Source organism: Typopeltis vanoorti, chromosome 5 (genome assembly GCF_054136105.1).
Source record: "Typopeltis vanoorti isolate ZY-2024b chromosome 5, IOZ_Tvanoo_1.0, whole genome shotgun sequence".
In the NCBI taxonomy this organism is placed as follows: domain Eukaryota; kingdom Metazoa; phylum Arthropoda; class Arachnida; order Uropygi; family Thelyphonidae; genus Typopeltis; species Typopeltis vanoorti.
In genome coordinates this window covers 41,593,915-41,614,007 of record NC_143553.1, presented here as the reverse complement: position 1 = coordinate 41,614,007, position 20,093 = coordinate 41,593,915, and the positions used below count along the sequence as shown (strand labels likewise).

At 33.9% G+C, this 20,093-nt stretch overlaps 1 protein-coding gene across 1 annotated transcript in view; it reads left to right on the top strand.

Moving 5' to 3' along the window:
* Positions 1 to 20,093, top strand: part of LOC150106336 (uncharacterized) — a 580,415-nt gene that overhangs the window by 179,364 nt on the left and 380,958 nt on the right. Inside the window, 1 exon segment of the mRNA XM_090393088.1 lies at positions 19,295 to 19,411. Coding sequence (XP_090249214.1) covers positions 19,295 to 19,411 — 117 coding nt within the window.

Here is a 20,093-nt window from a genome sequence, read left to right as displayed (position 1 = left end):
AAATATTGAATTACTACTACGCTGTATATGACTTTAAAGTTATGGCGTTCGTTGTGTTTTGTAAACTCCATTGGCTAGATTAATATAAAAGAAGAAAAGAAAACTTTAATTATATTATGCACTTTTCGGTATACCACTCCTTACAGAATGAACTTTAAGATATATTTACGTTTTTTAATCTTGACATCGTTAGAACCCTTACTCTCCTTATTAGTGTTGTGCGCATTCCCACTGGACGCTGATTTACTAAGTTAAGTATCCCATACATATGAATTTGTTGACTTTTCGCTATAGCAGTGAAGAGAGTGCAGAATAGCTCTGCAGATTATTAAGTTGGATTTTGAGACGGAGTACGTTGAATATTCGAGATATAATAGTGTAGTGAAATAAACTAATTTAGGTTCTTTTGTCAGCTATAATAAATTATACTTGATACAAGGTCAAAATGTTTTGATAAAGCTGCCTAGTGGGTCATAAAATTGTTGGTTATCATTCATCCATCCTGTTGATGCCTGATACACAGTGAAGGAGTGGAATCATAAAGCATATGTCCATTTCTTATCTAAGGGTGACTGCAAGGTTTTTTTTTTTTTTTTGTTAAAAAAAAAGTTAAAATATTTTAATATATTTCGTTAATGCTACTTGAAAGATTTATTACTGAACTTTCATGATGTGTTTTCTAATTCTGCCAAACTATTCAGATATGAAAAAGACTATTTTAATAATCATAAAAAAGGAAAGATCCGATCAATATTCAGTGGAATGATTGTAAACAAGTTATATTCGGACGAAGTTTAGTGAGAGATCAAAGCTTCTTGATACTATATATTGGATCCACAAATGAAACAAGCTTTATCTGTTTGTTATTATTACCAGAGCAACATACAACTGTTATTTGATAGTGATATTATTCAAACTGATTACTTCTGTTAAAAATGATTAGGGTAAATAATCCTTCCTATATTTTTGACCATTATTTAAACTGTGAGTGAAAGTAAAATATTTCTTAATCACCCTTATATGACACTACTTAAAGATCTTGTTATAAATAAACCATCAGTCAAGCTGAGTTTCTTTCATTTTTTAAAAAATATTTTATGATACTACTTTTTGATAACTGGATCATAAATTAGTTAGCTATAATTATTTTCTAACCATTTTGTAACCGTGAAAACGAATCTGATAACCAGAAGAATCGTAATAATAAAATAAGTTATCGAAGAATATACAAAAGTATTCTACGCTAGCACGGCATGTGCAGTTTGGATTTGTACTGAGTAAACTGTTCACTAATGAAAGCAACAACTGGAACATAACAAAGTCAAAGATTACTATGCTTATATCTATGCTGTGAAAAGCTAGTGATTAATGTTAATTCAAGAAAGATCTGTCTATTCTAGAAATCTTGGATATACCATGAAGAAAGATAAGTGAAGATGAGTTTGATTTTTTTTATTTACTTTTATTTTATGTTATGTAAAAAATAAGTTGCATTGATATTCATTAATTTATTCACCCCATTGAAGAATGGAAATCAAAATGCTCTTAGGCGAAACGTTTCATTGAACTTTGTTTTTGTGCACTTCATGGTTTGTCAAATGAAAGAGAAACTAGTATAAGATTCGTCCTCAGTGAGAGAATATCACCGATATACAAATAAGGAAGAGATGTCAGAGCCCTGGTGTAGTCATGCATTACTGTGGAATATTTGAAGATAAAACCTGTCCACCCTGACATGCATTGAGTGATTAGAGCGGAAACTAGCTCCCATTTGCGAAGGTAAGAAGAAAGACTATATGATGGTATTCGCTAGTTTAAAAATACTCACTAAGATCCTGGATGGGGGGAGGGGTAAATGCATCTTAAATTGATTTATGATCACGAATCAGCCTTTGTGCTTCTCTAAAACAGTTCAGACTAACTCGAGACAAAACCTGATTGCTCTTTGTTATCATACATTATAATTTTTATTGCGTAGGTTGTATTTGTATCGTTACTACAACTGAATAACCCCCCATGTAGTGCTGCTGCTGCCTCCATTACCGATCTCGATAAAATAGCTCATCTTACATAATTTTTTTTTAAATAAATAAAAGAGGAACAAGCTAGTTGACCTGCAAATTTGAATACACAGAATTTTGCACCATTTCTGCTGTCTAAAATAATAATGATCTTTTGCATTAAAACGTGTAATTTTCATGAACCAATCCACCACCGAAACACGCAGATCCACACACACACACACACACACAGTAAATTCTTTGTCAAGTAACAGTAGTATGAGAAGGTGTGTGTGTGACTACTGCATTCTTACTTGCTAATCTGAAATGCACTGAGAAATCTGTCTTTTTTTCGACAACAGTTCTCCTGATCAGACTCTTCAGTATACCGTCATGTCAGCAGGTTTAATGATATTAGAAGAGCACGCAGCATAAAAGTTGATTTACAACGAGTTGGCATTCAATTTCGTCATAAATATCATAAATCACTAACACTTGAAAGAGAGTGATTGATGACAAAACACACATTGGTTGGGTGTTAATCCTTTGCTATTTTCAAAGACAAACAACAAATTTGGTTTCAACTTCAACGCAAAAGATTATCTTCCAGCTAAAGTATACTTAATGTGAATCAATATGAGAACGAAATTATTCTTGCGTGTACTGCTTTTCAGAAAAATGGGTTTCACCTTTGAAAGAAAAATTACAATGCTTGCGAAAAACGAGTTTTGTGTTACCTGTATTGCTGCTGCGAAACTAGTAACAGTTGCTTAACTTGACCTAGAATATATAACAATGGACGACGAATCAGCGAGCTCTAACATCTATATATATGTATATATCTTTTGTATAACTGCACAAGGAAGTCCGGGATGCTTCGCTAATCGTCCTTTTTTATGTTTTAAGCTATGATATAATGGGGAGTAGTGAAGTTAACTATATAGCTGCTTCCACTTTATTGTAGCTTAAACATAAAACATCTATGCAACATCTATAAATTCGAGAGTTGTTATACTAGCCTTAATATAGGCTATTGTCATTCAGATATTTCACATGCAGAATTTTGTGGCAAAAATTCTAATAAGGATAGCTGCCTCCCGTTATGTTTTTCGTAGGCTAATATGTATACATCGCAGTAATTTATATATATATTATATGCATATATATTTATGCATTTCTGAGATAAATATTAAATACAATGCCAAAGATATATGCTTATGTATAAAGCTCTTTGAAAAAGTCATCCATAACTAAGATTCTAGTAATAATTTCTCATTTCATTTATTTTGAATACATAGTTTTAATTTCTAAACCGCTTTTACTTGTATTTAAATATGTCCTTACTGAACCCTGAGTTACACGTGTTCAGGAAGATGGTTTACCTTTAATTTTTCACGGTATGATCTCATAAAATGAAATTCCAAGCTATTATTTATATTCTAGCACATAGGTTTCCAAACTTTTTCGGGCCACTGCACACTTTGCAAGACATAAATTTTGTAATGCCCCCCCCCCCATTATAATATAATAAATTTTTTAAGTATATAAAAAATAGAAGTTAAAATATCCTGTATGACACGTTCAATTTTTTATTTTGTACGCAAGCGCATTTTGTTCGTCCCACCACGACATTGTCCGAATAATTATAAATAATAATTAATAAATAAAATAATTACACAAGATATGAACAACAAACCAACAAAACATAACCACAGAAAACAGTAAGTTTCGAATAATATTTGCTTTGTTTTTTCCCTCTAGTTAGCAATATAAGTTAGTACTAACTAAGCTAACTAAAATTTACGATTTTATTTCTTTCTTGCCATTATTATTGTTACTCGTAATATTAAATTATATAAAATTGGGTTTATTTTTGTACAAATCAATTAGAAAAGTGGTTTTATATATTTTATATATATTTTGAAATGAAATATAACGAATATATGAGAAAATAGAGCATATACATTTCTATTTTCTCATTAACATAGAAAATTGACATCTATTTCTATCTGACATGGTAAATTTTCAAATGATTAAATAATTGAAATAGAAAATTGATAAAAAAATTGATCGTGTAAGACGGGCATAAGATGAATTAAAATGCAATATTTAAATTTTAAATGATTATCTAATCACAAAATCACGAAAATAATTAATTTTTAAATATATATTATTAATTTCTTCTATAAAGAGCCACCGACCCCTTCTGATCCCACTATAGACTTCCCTAGAAGGCTTCAGCGCCCACTAGGGGGCGGTACCGCCCACTTTGGGAACCTATGTTCTAGCATTTCTCATCGATTTACCAAATTTTGTATCATTCCTCGCTCTTCGTAGTCTTTAGAACAGACTTTTTTTTTTTGTTTGAGATTTTAATGATAACTTCTGAGTCATCCAAATGGTGATGTCTAAGGTTTTAGCCTACTTTTCATAAAGAAAATAATTTATCTGACTAACATCTCTCTCTCTCTCTCTCTCTCTCTCTCTCTCTCTGTGCCCTCCTTCCAATAATTTTTGAACTTGGAACTGATCATAAAACTTTGTATAAATATCATGCAATTAGAGGCTATCTCTGTGTCTGTTCCATAAATCTCTCCGTTCATCAAAACCGAGTGGTGACCGAACAAATTCGTGAGATGGGCAAGATAACCTGTTAACCCTGGAAAGTAGGCTTCACGAGGTAGATATCTGCTTTTTTTTTCTCTCTCCTGGAGTTAAGGAAGTTTAACTAAGCCACTTCATCAAAGCGTCTTTGACGGTATGATGTTTTATCATACCGTCTTTGACGGTATGATAAAACATCTTTCTCGACTGGTCCCATTCACAAAGAAAACAGCAGCGTGCGTGTATTCAAGTTGCATGCTTGTGGAGTCCTTCTGTGACTTTCCAATCTCTGCCTATATAAAGAGTTCTATTTGGTATAAGAATATGATATAGAAGGAATTTTATATATATGTATTTCCAATTCGTGAGGGCAACATGAACGGTAGGAATTGATATTTTCACTGTACAACTGTTCAAGTTCCGACTTCATTTCAATGACTCAGCAGGTTATTTTTGCAAAAGGCTGTTATCAAACCATTGCAAGAACGTGTTACCACTCATTAGAAAAGACGTCGGTGTTCCTTGCAAGCTACTTCCTTCTTTTGTAACCTTCATTCCAAACGTTATGCTTGGCTTTTTCGATCTCTAACATGGTCATTCAATTCATTTAAATTCATTTCATCGCCTTTGGAACATATTACATTTAAACGTTATTCGAGTGAGTCAATTTCATCGTTATTTGTGAAATTGGATATGCCGAAGAGTTGTTTATTAAGCAGTACTTTTTAACTGCTGACTGACTTTTGAAGAGATTGTGACGCAGCTCAACAATATTTATCACTTTGAGTTGAGACTTCGGGTTAACTGCTGGTTACCCTGATTTTGAATATTTATTAGCTTTTAAAAACTTTCAAGTAAAATGTTGCCTATTCGCGAACAGGCAATCGTCATGGGATCTGGAAGCCATGAGTCCTAACTTTTCTGTTCCACTTTCCCAATTAAAGAGCTCGTCTTATCAAAATTTTGTACTAATTGTAAAATGCTATGATGGTTGATACTTCAAGTATACTGTGACGAAGAAAGTCGCATAGCTTGCCGTTAACGAAATTTAATAATAAAAGTACCAAAATAAAATAAAATAAAATAAATCGTTAAGAAACGAATGTAAGAAATAACACATATTTCCACTCTTTTTTCTTTCTCTTCTTTTTCTTTAATCGCTTTTTTTTTATAACCAAAATGTATAATATTCAAACAACACAAAGGTAAATTAAGGGCAAAGCTATTTTCTGTAATTTAATTTCTCCAAAGATGCAATTATTTCTTCTCTGTTGCTGGTTATTGGTTTAGCTGAAAACAAGGTCAAATTTCAGAGTGCATATCTTTTAAGTGGTTTCTTCAACATAGCCTTTGCCCAAAGATAAACTATTTTATTTTTTTTTATCGCTTAAAATTTCACTCTTTCTTCTATAACAACAAAACGTTGTCTGGATTCACTCTTCTTTTTGTTGCCATAGCAACTGACTTTTCTGGAGTTGTGCTGTTCGCCTTTACAGTTTCAAGATGCTGATGCTAGTCTCTTACTTATTGTGTTCCTGGGTGGGCGTGCATGCATTTCCTTCCGCCGAGAATTTACGTATGGAAACGGTGATCATTACGGAGAATGGTCGTCATGTCTGCTTGATACTAGATTTTCTTGCTTTTTTTATATATCATGTCAGTATATATAAAGAGCATCATCGGTCTTCCGAAAGGGCTTTTAAAATATTGTGTGTGTGTGTGTGTGTGTGTGTGTGTGTGTGTGTGTGTGTGTGTGTGTGTGTGTGTGTGTGTGTGTGTGTGTGTGTGTGTGTGTGTGTGTGTGTGTGTGTGTGTGTGAAAAAAAGAAAGAAAAATTTCCTATTTGCGCCAGAAAAAAATTTCTAGATTATGTTATTTTATATAGATGTTGCTTTTTGTCGAAACCAACTTAGAAGCTTAACCAAAATTAATTTTTTGCGTAATAAGAGAAACAGAGCGAAACTCGACAATTTCTTTAAATATTTTTCCTGCAGATCCATAATAGTAAAAATAAATGAATAAAAGGAGATGGCTAGAATGGTAATTGCTCTCCCCTAAAAAAAATTTCATATGTTTAAAAAAAAAAAAAAAGAAAGAAAGAAAGAAAAGCTAAATGCGGCAAAGGAAGAAATTAGTCATTTTAAAAGCAGCTCATTTGTCGGCATTACTCTCATTGGGGTATTGTTGTTATTATGTTGCTGAAAATTCAGAGGAGAATTTTTAACAATGAAAACAGTGTCAGCTAAGTAATCTACTTTTTTTTTTCTAAAAAAAGTCACTTATTTTTTAGAGAACGTAGGTGAACCAGTCGTGATGATCTTGGAAATCGGTGAAACCTAATGGTTGGTTGTTTTCAATTACCCCGAAGTACTGAAGGTTATGAGTCCATTATCAATGTCCATTAACTGGGTGTGTTTTGACTGCTTTGCAGGATAAATTTCGAGTTTCCAGAAGGGAAAATTATTTTTAAAACGATATTATTTAAAAAATAAAAATAAACTTATAAAGGTTCTTTACGTCTTAGATGGGATTCCACCCAAAGAGCATAGATACTGCCTGCCAACGCATGCTGTTGGTTGAACAGTGTAAACTGTAGAGGTATGTGTGAGATCTTACTTTCTATCCTCGATTTTGTTCCGACTGTATCTAAGTTCTCAGAACAACATAAGGAATGACACTTTTCTGGATTTCTCTGAAATATTAAAATGAACACTGCAGTGCGACTTGTAGAGAAGTGTCCGCAAAGAAATTATACCCTACACTTTCTATGTTGGGCTGAAATTCTCAATAAATTTTAAACAATATAAAAAACAACTTGAACTGTGATCGAAATTAGTAGAATGAAGTGGTGTCTATCCTATTGGCTATCGCTGTCGAAGGAAAAATTGACGGATCAGTAATATTCAGCATGGAAAATGAGGTTACATTATATCATATTTGGGCTTATCATTAATTGCAGTGCAGCATCGAAAATTTGTAGTTTTGAGTGAAGTAATGAATGGATTTTTACCTCCCAGAAAAGGACTTATATGACATTAGCTACTGGTCCACGTCTATAGTAATAGTACGCTTTCTCTCTCCAGTAGAAGTAGCAAATCGCTCCAGTAAACAGAAACGGGAGGAAAATCGCAACGATAACAATGATGAGGTACCTTCTAAAATGTAACTTTAGAATTCATCTTCACATTTCATTTTGAAGTAGTTCGTTCTTTTAAAAACTAATTAGAATAAAACTTCTTGCTTGCTGAAAGGGGAAAAAATGTATAAAGGAATTTATATTGTCGCTGCTACATATGTATCTTTATTTCCTCCGTTCTTTTTTTTTGTCCGACTTGAACTAGTACATCCTTGTATAACCCTGTTTAGGTCTTTCGTGCAACCTTTAGCTTCTCTATGCATCTACGTCAGGTCGTCTTCAATCTGCTCTTCCTCTCATTGTATTGTCTGAGAGTTCCAACTCAGTGCATTTGATAGTATGTAATTTGTTTTTCTGGTTTTCTAAGCACATCACAAATCCCTCTTCGCTTGTTTGTTGCTTCTGTTCCAATATAATAAGGCAGATTTGAAGTTAGTACTAAATAATGTTAATTTTATTTGTTTATTACTTTGTCTTTTTTTTTTTTAAAGTAAATTTCTTATGTTTTTGTTCTTTGCTTGCTTACTAATGAGCGAAGATAAAAAGAATCCGCCTACGCTATCTCTTCTAATTGGGTTCATAGTTATTTTAATGACTTGTGTTTTTGTTTACTTTTAGACCAACATTTATTCTTCTTTTAACTTTTTTTTTATTATTTCCATATGCTGTTTTGCTTGAGCTGCATCGTCTGCCGAAGTCTAGGTCATATTAACAATTCAGACAGGTTTCATTGTATCGTGATTTTTTTTTATTTTTTATTTTTTAATTATTTAGTTGGTGTCATTAAGAAATGTTGTTTGAGAAAGCCTTGACATGCTACTGTGTTTTACTTCAAAAGTGTATGACAGTTTATTGTTACATTTAACCCTTATTCATATTTTTTCTTGCTCCTTTTTAGAATGTCTTTTGTTTTACGACAACACACACGAGCACCTTATTATATTCGTTTTGGCATAGCAAGTGCTCATAAAATTCTATAGTAATCACCTGATGACAACACTGAGCTTATTTTAATTTCCTCCGTTAAGTGTAGATACATTATCTCCAAGTTGTACGTTACATTATTGAGAAGTATCCTATCAAATATTCTCGTGCAATTTGTTCTTTACACTTTCAACTCTAAAAAAAATGTTAGAATTCAAATAATTTTTGCGTGAATGGGCGTGTGTGTGTGTGAAGTTCTACTTCAAGTTGAGAAATACTTTCAGAGAGACAGAGGGAAACGTTGAACAGCATTCAAATATTTAATTGGTTCAAAATTAGAGTGACTTAGTTGACAATGCTGTATCCTGGGGACGTCCGTCGATGAACGAAGATTAAAATGCAACTGAGATCAAGGAACTTGCCCATGAAAACACTCGCTTCGCTATGCGCGAGTGAGCTAATTAGGTTAGAATCTCAGTATTTTCACAAGATCTGAATGCCTGGCCTCATAGCTTAATTGCTTCTGTTTTAATTACACCCAAACTCAGACTCGAACCTCTAATGACAATGTTACCTCTCACTGTGCTTTTTGTGTGCAGGAATTCTTGACCGCAAGGCTCGAATTGTTCGATACTCCAGAGTCTGACGTCTTGGAATTTTTCTTTTTTAAACTGAAGTTAGTACTGAATGAATGATTTGATGTCATGGAGATTAATATTAAAAAAAAAAAAAAAAAGAGAAAATAAAATTGTGAGACGCACTTTGTAGAGTTCCCAAGATTTTCTGCAAGTCACCTTCAGTTTTCTATAACGGAATTATTTTGAAGGAGAATATTAAAGTAGAATTAGCAGGTGAATTCCGTTATCTTCGAGCAGTGATGTCCAGTCCACAGCTGCAGAACTATTTTCATTCGGTCCTTGAGGATGTATATGGATGGATCGAAAGGGTGCACACCTCTCTAATTTGGGAGGAAAATAAATAAGTAATTGCAATCTGGAAACTGTTTTATTCATACTTCTTATTAACAACCTCATTGTGATTGGATATTCGGAACCTTTACTAAAATTATTCGCGCCATCTTAGTTTCTTTAAATATGCTCATTTTAAGCGCCAAACTTGGACAAAAATCTTCAGAATGATACGAAATTGTGTGTTGCTGTGTGAAACTGATGACTTCATGAGCGACTGACTTAATGTGGCATTCATTTCCATTGGCTCATCCATTGATAAATGAATCTTTTGTGATCCATGGAGCATTCACATACTGGTTCATGAAGTTGGTTATTTTATTTATCATCATTATCACCTTATAAAATATCTCGTAGGCTTGTTACAGAAGGCAGGAAGTTAGCTACATTTTTGTGGCTGCTATTTCACTTTTTAGGAAGTGTGATGGAAGATGCAAAAGTGACAAAAGCAAGAATATCGGTGGGAAGAGATGCCTTTTAATAGAAAATGGAATTTATTCAGAAGTAAAATGGACAGAAACCTAAAGAAAAGACTAATAAAATGTTATGTGTGGAATGTTGCCCTCTATGCAGCTGAAACTTGGACATTGAATAAAGAAGAAATTAAGATTTTGGAAAGCTTTCAGATGTGGATTTGGAGAAGGATGGAAAAAATCAAATGGACAGATAAAATAACTAATGAAGAGGTCTTAAAAAGAGTAGAAGAAGAAAGAAGTCTATTAAAGAGGATAAAAAGAAGAAAAGGAAACTGAATCGGACATATTCTGAGAGGAAATGGAATCATCAGAGATGCCATCGAAAGAAAAATAGACGGAAAAAAGACCCAGAGGAAGAGTAAGGAAAACAATGCTAGCTAACATGCTGAATGGAGATAGGTACACAACCTTGAAAGAGAAGGCTCTGAACAGAATAGAGTGGAAGGAAAGTTTTTGCTACTAAGAGAAGAACCTGCTCATTTGCAGAATACTTAAGAAGAATTTCACTGACATTTTTATTGGTGACATCTTTGGTGTTGAACTTTCAGAGGAAATTTACATTTACAACAATTAAAATAATAATATCAGGCAATTAGTTGCTTCTGAATTGCTTCTGAATTCACAACTTCCTGCTTTCTCGGTACTTGGTTTCTTTTTTTCGCTTATGAGACGTTTCTTGGGTGCTATAACTTTTTTTTTTTTTCGTGAAAAAGTAGGTAATCAGGTCGACGAATAATTAGTCGAAATCGGTTAAATGGCTGCAGAGGTGTTCATGGAGGAGGCGGAGAAGAAAACAATGTGTTTTTTAGGGGGTTTTTAAGTGTTCTAATTCTTTTGAATTAGATTTTAACGTTTCTAATTTGGTGGCTGTATCGGGTGATAACTACTTAATTAAATATTTCCTTTCCTTCTTCGGAATTGTCTGGATATGGACAATTTTCATGTTTCAATAAAAATCCACAAGAATAGACAATATAAGTAACATATGTTGTCACTGTCCTTCACCTATACATATAAGTAACATATGTTGTTACTGTTCTTCACTTATACAAATGGCTCAGGTAATAAGTACATGTGGCAGTGAGAAAAAGAGATCGCTGTTAACCATGAAATCTCTTTGGCTTTATGGTTAATAAAAAGCAAGACGCTATCTTTACGTGAGTTTGCAATCGCTACTTTTTTTTTGAGTCTTCACTTTCTTCCTCATATGGAGGTGGCAGGATTTCTTTTCCCTCCAGCGAAACAGGCAAACCGGTAGGTCAAGTAAACACATGTGACAGACAAAATACACTCCCTTCAAGTGCCTCACTGGCGCAGTCGGTAGCAACGATACTTTTTTGGTTGGAAACTACCTGGATTTATTTCCCGTAACCTTGTAAAAATATATATAGCGGTTTTTATATATATATATATATATCCCGTAAAACATGCATATTGTCCAGAGAATAATATGCATGTTTTACGCAGTTTCCTGACATAAATACACTTCTCTTTAATACTTTTTGGCCTAATTCTCCCCCGCATTCTAATCCTAAATAGGATCACCCAGTTTCCGTTTAAAAACGTTATCGATGAAGTTTTTTTTTTACTGCAAGCAAGTGTAGAGTCTTCAGGAATGAAACTAATTGAACTTTTTTTAACTACTACGAAATTAGTGCTAGCGATACAATGTCGTAGCAAAAGAGTCAGCTGGTGAAAATCCCCTCACCCCCTGCAACCGCGGGGAATATGTGTAGTATATATTCCAACAAATGATTTGAGCCCAAAATTTTTCCTTGTCCTGGTAATTCTCACTAGCCTACTGGAGATATAATAATCTTTCATGCTGATCAGTAACATGGACGCTTCCAATTTAAATAAGAAAAATTGCTTTAGCTCGATAAACTGCAGACTCGGTCCTTTACAGTGTACATAATTTCATATAATGGTGCTGAACATGTAAATAGGCTTGCTGTCAGCTAAACTAAATCGAGTAATAAGCTTTGTGTTTGAATTTGAATTCATGACTCTTCAGCCTTGTTGGAAGCCTGAAGAGGTATAAAAAATATTTGATTCTCGTAGTAAGGTACTTCAAATATCTAGCCATCGGCCTCACGTACTTTTGTGTTATAGGTTTTCAGCTTTCTTAGGGGTGCAATGATCATTTGAATAAAAATCGGGCTATATATAGTAGGATGGATTATAGTATATCTCAGTTTTATTATATCTCCTTTTAGTATATCTCAGCCTTTTTATTTTCGCAACCTTCGATACGTTGTTAACTTTCCTTCGCCGCGATTACACATCTTTCTTGGACAGACATTTCCAAACTGTTCATAAAGAGACGGGGGGGGGGGTATTTTGACCCATTTCTCCTCTAAAATGGGTCGCTTTCTAATAGTTGGGTATGTTATCTTGTCCTCATCAATTTTGACTTTTTGCAAAGGTATTTTAGGGTTCATTTTTCTGGTTGGCAGAATTCTCTGGTTCATGATGGAAGAAACTTGCAATCCTTTTAAAAGCACTTTCCTTTCTGTCAGTTTTTGTGGCCTTCGTGACTTTTTTTTTTATTTTTATTTTTTACCAACACTTTTTTGTCTTGTTTATGTTGTAATAACATGGTAACACTTTGTTGGAAGTTGGATAACTGCAAATCGCATCCTGTTTTCCGGTTTTGTCTGCATTACGTCATTTGCTCTTTGGTTGGAAAGACCTGGGTTCTAATTCGGTTTAGTACGCAGAGAGCCTTTATATTAGCCGGCCAACACGGAGATAGTAGGGATATTTCTCCTGAAAACTAGTATTTCATACTACAAAACAGATACATGTTCTTTGGACCGTGCACACAGTTTACAGATGACATCGTAGCCGTAGTTGCCTTGGTTTTAATTCTAATCAGTGTGGTATTGTATACAGTATTCAAGAAAAATTATGTCTCAAAAATTTGTACAGTAGTGTATAAAATCATGGTGCAGGAGAAGTATATTTCTTTCGTTTAAAAAAAAAAAAAAGTAATAGTTGTGATTATAACTAAGCCATAACGAGTTTTTGTTTTGATAAATTGTTATTCTTTATTTAAACTTACTGTGCAGTAATGACTTTTGTAAGCTACATTTCTGCATGAAAGTGGATGGTTTTAAAAATCAAATATCATAGTCGTAGAGATAGAACAGCATGAGTTTCGAAAATAAAAGAGTTGCATTGTCCCACTTTAATGCTTCTATAGAATTTAGTATTTCTCCCTCTTTTGATTTGGATCTTTCCTTTTTTGTTTACGATTATCTTCATTATTCCTTTGTTTTCTTTATTCTCCGCTTAGGTTAGTAACCTGAGCAAGAATAATTTTCAATGAAAAAAGAAAAATTGTACGATCAGAATGTGTAACTTTTATAATCAGAATTTGCACTGACCTCAATACGTAAAGGCTGCGTTAAATAAGTGGTCTGAAGATCATGCATGGCCTCTTCGTCGGCAGTAGCTGTAATAATCTCCGAAGTTGTTGCAGACTGGTTTACCCTGACAGACAGCTTAAACCAGTTATGCTAATATTCTCGTGGACCTGAAAGGAACAGGTGGGGATAACTACAAAGCCCGAGGCAGAAAGTTGTAGAGCACGTCTTGTACTGGGGAACATGGGTGACACAAAGTAGCTTCTTGATTATCTTAGATTTGAATGTCGAAGACACTTCTGCGGTCAGTACTGATTAGTTTCGCAGTTAGGTGGTCATCTATGCTAATTACTACTGATCGTTCTTGAATAAAGAATTCTGCTCTTTTTTTCTTATCTGATGATACATACGTAGCTAGATCCACCTTTCACAAAAACTACGAACTTGTTTAGATTAATATAAAAATATTCGTATTAAGTGAAATTCCATTCGAACATCAGTTTGGAATTACAAAATTGTATGGAAATGAATTTGTTTTGTAAGAGCATTCTGTAAGGATTCATTCATTCACAGCAGTTGAATCTAAATATTCTTATTTTGCCAGAAATGTTAATACTGATCATAAATACCAAGTTTCATTGAATTTCATACAGCCAATAAGGAATTCGAATTTTTTTTCCACTAAAAAATGGTCCAACGAAAAAAAAAAAAAAAAAAAAAATTCAGTCGACAAAATTTTGCAGAGATCTTAAATTAGGAAATTTCATTTCTGCCAGAGAAGAATTACTATCATCATTACTTGCATTTTGCAACAACAAAGGGGGAAGATGGCCACTAGAAACAGTATATTTTTGTAGTTTGCCGTGCACAAGCCGAAACTTTGGCCAGGCGGATTTTTTTGAAATTTTTTGGTATTTGGAAGCGTTTTGTTTCAATTGGATCATATGCAGGGATAAAACATGTTGACATTATATATATATCGCAACTCCGCTCTAGGTCAATAGCATTTAATTACATTTAGAATGGCACAAAAAAGACTGACAGACAAAGGTTCCTGTCAGTCTTCTTTAATTTTGATTTTAATCGAACCATTTGTAATGGCAGAATTAGGCTAAACAAAATTATATATCTAGAGTACATAAACCAAAAACAGGTCGTTGTTCATGAACGCTTCATAACTTTTGATACACTGGACGGATGTTTCAAAAGTACCACTACTGAATGGAGTTCTTGAATTTAAATTTGTTGTGGAAATCGTGAGAGTTGTCGCGAAAACAAGGGAAACATCACTAATGGAAAATTTTTTCTCTGAACAATTTCCAGTTGAAATTTTCTGTGTAAACAATTAAAAGAGCCTGTTGTGTGATGTGCATGATGTCATCTTAGTATATCACAGAGTAGAGAGCAGTAAAGTCGGTTTCTGAATCAGTCCTAGATTTAATAAGTTTTAGGTATTGAAGAATATAGTGGAGTTATTGATGCCATTTCTGAGGAATTTATTGCGAACGAAATGGAATGGATCTAATTTAACGAAATGGAATTAAGTGGATTGATACTTACTCATAATTATAGAAATAATTGTCTGAAGTGAATGAAGTCTGTTTGTCTACGAAAGCTACCGATGGGATATATTATGCCAAGAAACCTTTTATTCCAAGAAGAGAACGGGATGTTATCTAAAGATCTGAATATTATCGATACTAAGCACATATAGAAAAGATTCTCAAGAAAAAAAAAAGCTTTAAGTTTTACTTATTAATGCTATTTAAATTGATGAGATTACCTGCTGTCTATTGAAGAATATCCCATGTTCAATATTTGAGCTGCATGCACGGGTAAACTTGACTGCAGATACCTTCCGTAGTAAAGTTGTGTATGGGATGTGCAGTCGACAAAAGAAGGTAATTAACGTATATAAAGGAAGAAAAGTGGTCGAAAGAAGTGACTGTTGAAGTATTGCAGTATTTTGGAAATTTGAAGATAAAACAATATACCCACCATCACAGGCAATAACATTCTCAAAGTCAATCAGTTTTAAAAGGCAGTAAATTGAAAATGGCTTAATATACACTGCTGATCATAGATTGAATAATAACTGGGCGCTGTTTTTTTTTTTTTTTTTTCCTCTCGCGAACTTTTTCCTAGTTTATTTCCTGTATTTATCTAAAGAGTCCGCGCGGTTAGCTAGGGCTGTGCGCTTCGCAACCATATGCCTGAGGAAGGAGTGTCCTAGGTTCGATTCCCGTCGGTGACGTGAGGAACTGAAGGATCTTCCTCAGCCATAGCCAAGTTAGCCGGTCTTGGGCGTGAACAGTAGGGTTTTTTCCCCCAGTTTATCCTGCGGTTTTTCATCCCGCAAAACACGCAAACCGGCCTTGAGAACTCAACACTACAGGACATAGGATACACCGGGGCGTAGGGCTGACCACCTTATCCTGTGAACGGTTTGAGGTGCGATGATTAATAAACCCTCGACACTGCAAGGTGAGATGAGATTTATCTAAAGATTGGTAACGTTACTGATCTCCTGTGAGTCAACCTTGGTTCCAATTCCATCTAGAATGCAAAGAACCTTTATAAGGTGATTTTCAGTTGAAGGCTAGTTAGTTCTCATACGATTGTGACAGGGTTCATTTCATTCCAGAGAACTACATACTGTCCGGAAGAAACTCGTGATCAACAGACATAAGACAATATGCCTCGTAGGCATATTTATAAAAGCTGGAATCAGATTTTTTTTTTTTTTTTTTTAGATAATTAGACTGAGAATCCAGAAATACTACTCCAGATATAAATCCTGCACTACACCACATAATCGTTTTCAAGACACTTCAGGCCCCCAGTTAAGTATTGGTGGTGTCACACGGAATAATGAACGTCAACTGCAGTCTACAAAAAGGCATTCACAAACACCCACACCACCCTGGAATTCCTACGGCCTATAGTTTGAAATCGGAGAACTCACCAGCGGATCAACCAGATCCGCAAAGATGATTATATCCTCTATGTTTCTGGGGGAATGAGGGGGAGAGAACATATTCAAAACAATGACCATGTTTCATCAGAAACCTCTTTACAGACAATTTAAGCACTGAAGTAAAGCATCTGCAAATTCAGGTCACATCACGGTGCTCTCCACAAGTTCCGCTTGTTAGTACTAAATTTTAATATCTGTCATCCATCGATCAATGTCTCTTAGTACAATTTTACCGCAACGTAGTCTAGCTTTTTTTTTTTTTTTTGTATTATAATCAACGAAATTACAGGTTTTACATTCTAATGGGTTTGCCTCTGAGAACTGTGCCATAGTTAATATATAAGTGAATAGAGGAAAACAATGTCGTTCATTTATTTAATGGTCAAAACCAGTTTTGCATATCAATCAGTTATCATTTTAAATGTATTATTAATTAATGGAGATTACAATCTATCAATTGCTAAATAGTGCAGCTAGTAAATAATTTGCATGTCGTGCATTGCATTTGTTAAATAAATAAATTGGCATTTATTAACTACACTTGATGTAATTAACCCTAGAATTCTGTCAGGCAGAACTTCCACAATTGTTGACATTCATAATAGTAAAGGGGAAGGGGGGGGGTTTGAGAAATAAGAAATATATGCAATTTTATATAAGTACCTGATGTAGTGTTGAGTTATTTTAATGTGCTCTGAAGATGTTCACTTTATAAATGGATTTCCATTTATAAATAATTTTTAATTTATAATTCTCTACATTATTTTGTTTTTGTAATGGTTCGTTAAGACTATTTAAATTATACGAACATACGTACGAATTAAAAATCTATGGTCAGTTTATCAATAAGTCTTATATTTTTTATCAATAAGTCTTATATTTTTTATCAATAAGTCTTATATTTTTGGTTCGTTAAGACCTTCAACTGATCAGATTTTAAACTCCACCCGTGGCAGAAATGTCTGAAGTTCAGGAAAATCATATATAATTATGAACAAACTACTTCAGCATAATCTGGAAAGCATGTTTGATGGGGGGGGGGGGTAATAAAATATATCACTGATTGCAGTATCATTAAGATGCAGTACAAGTGGCGTTTATATTATTATTATTATTATATAGAAACGTTTAGAATACCATCTTTTATTAATAACTAGGAAGCGGAATATCTGTTTTGACATTCTCTGTTTTGCACCTCCTGTTTTAGTGAGATACTCAATACTTCAGTGAGATAGAAATATTTTTGCGCTATTGGCTAGGCGGAGTTCACCTAGCCAAAGCGCAATTTTCAGTATAAAATTTTAAAGACAAAAGTCATATCCTGCCTTTATAAAATGATACAGGCGAAAGTCATCCTGTATTGTTACTCGACATTTCCTGTGTTAATCCGGTTTGGCATTTTATTACGATAATGCTTTCTTGAAAAATGCGTTTGTTCTGCCACTGACACCTGTTTTATATATTTTCCTAGCCTGAACCCGGAACGAGGGATAGACCAGCTGTCTAGAGAGCAGCACTCAATGCGGAAAGAAGTAGTGAATCAGCTACAGAAATTGTTAATCCAAACACATTGCTGAAGTGTAATGAAACTGTTGTAGTTTAAATGTAATTTTTTGTGTCCTTAACCTAGCAGAGACAGAGACACTAATGTACTATAACCTCACTATGATATCAATTTGAAGAGCCTTACTCTATCAGACCATTAAGCATAGTTCTGAAACTGTGATACAATTATAGAACGAAATCCTTAAAGGCAAATTTGATTTTGTGATTCTGCAAAAGCAGATTCGCACATCAGAACTATGGATGATGTTCATTCATATGATATTTATGTTGACTTCCATTGTAACTTGCTCGTAAAGACTACATGAAGAGTTTATGGTGAATACTTTGCTGTAGTGAAGTTCGTTTAGAATAATATTATGCTTATTGGGACTTTTTGGCAGGTCTAGAAAAAACTTCCTGTGGCCGATAATTAAAATCTAGCTATAATGGTGTTTCATCTGCGTTCCTCGATGAAAGTCATTAAGGAGGTATATTATATAGCCAGAACGCATAATAAATTATACTGAGTTCGTTTTTTTTTGTTGTTTTTTTCACTCATTTGAGAAGTTTGTGATATGTAAATAGTTTGTATCTGCTCTAGTAGAAACAGTAAGAGAAAGATGAGCAAATCGAAATCGCTTTAGAATGGATTTAAAAAAAAAAAAAAAAAAGAAAAAAAAAAGAAAAAAAGACCAATGTCGCAGATTTCAATAAAAACGTCAGCAAGAGAGCTTCCAGAGAAAGAAAGGCCGAAAAGTTGTATTATTCTAATATCTCTGAGATGTGCCCCTATGCAGTTGACCGTTTTCATTATCTACGCATCCGATATTAGAGCTCTCTCTCTCTCTCTCTCTCTCTCTATATATATATATATATATACACATACTAGGGGGCTCCGCCTCCCCCCTCCGAGTTCCGGGCTGGTGAGCCTGTAAGACAAAGAACGTGACATAAAAATGTTTCAAATTTCGGCTTATCTTCTTTTTATGTATAGAGAGTATATATATATATGTGTGTGTGTGTGTGTGTGTGTCATGAACACTGAGGGATATATTATATATTAATATACTATATCGATCATAGTTCTTTAATGTTGACCTGGTATACGACGTGTGACATTCAAAGGAAGCTGCAACTGAATTAGAGCATATTTGTTCAAGTTTTATTAGCAATAACTTTTTTTGAAGTAATTTCCTGTCCGAGCGTTCAAATTATTTGTCGAAGTTATTTCTCTTGCAGCTTAGAAAAAAAAATAGTAATCAGAAGATTACAATATTTTGTTTATTTTTTTTACAGAAATTCAAATTCTTGGTTGATAATATAAGATTGACCGACCATGTTTTGAAACCTATCGAATATTTGGTTGACAGGAGTCTTGATTTCGTCGACTATTTTGATCTTACAGCATATCAGGTAAACTAACATTTTTCTTGTTTATCGATTTTACCGAAGCATTACAATTAAAATCTTTGTTTCTTTTGTAAATTTGTTATCACTTTTATTTCTATTTTTTATTCTGTTGTTTGCCATGAAGATCTTAAGAGATTTTGATTACTGATAATGGACATTAGTGTAAACACAGTGATCACCAGCGACACTTTAGATAGTTCATTTTATAAATTTAGATTCACCTACGCCATATTTTTGCAAAGTATCACTATTTAGGACTCGGAAGATTTCCTGCTATAAAACTGCCCCCCTTCTTTAGACCTCAGAGAACTCTTGCATGATCATCTGCGTATCGTTAGTTATTATTCGGATCCACTGCATATAGTTATTCTCTTACGTAGAATGGATAAAATGATTTGAGAACATACAAACTAATCCGTTATGATCTTGAGCTGCCTCGGCAATAATTCTGCATAACTCAACGTTTTGTTCGATACTGAATTTCTGGTGGCGATAACTTGTCAATATTTGATTCCACTCCTGAGACTTATTAATTGAGTGTTCAAGATTATTTATTTGTAGTGTAAATAGTAACATTTCTTTTATCCCTGAACCAGAAAATAAAAATATGAACGGTTTTCGGACACACCACTGAGACGTGTCTTTCACGCTGTGGATTGCATCGCTAAGCTGCACAAACGAACAT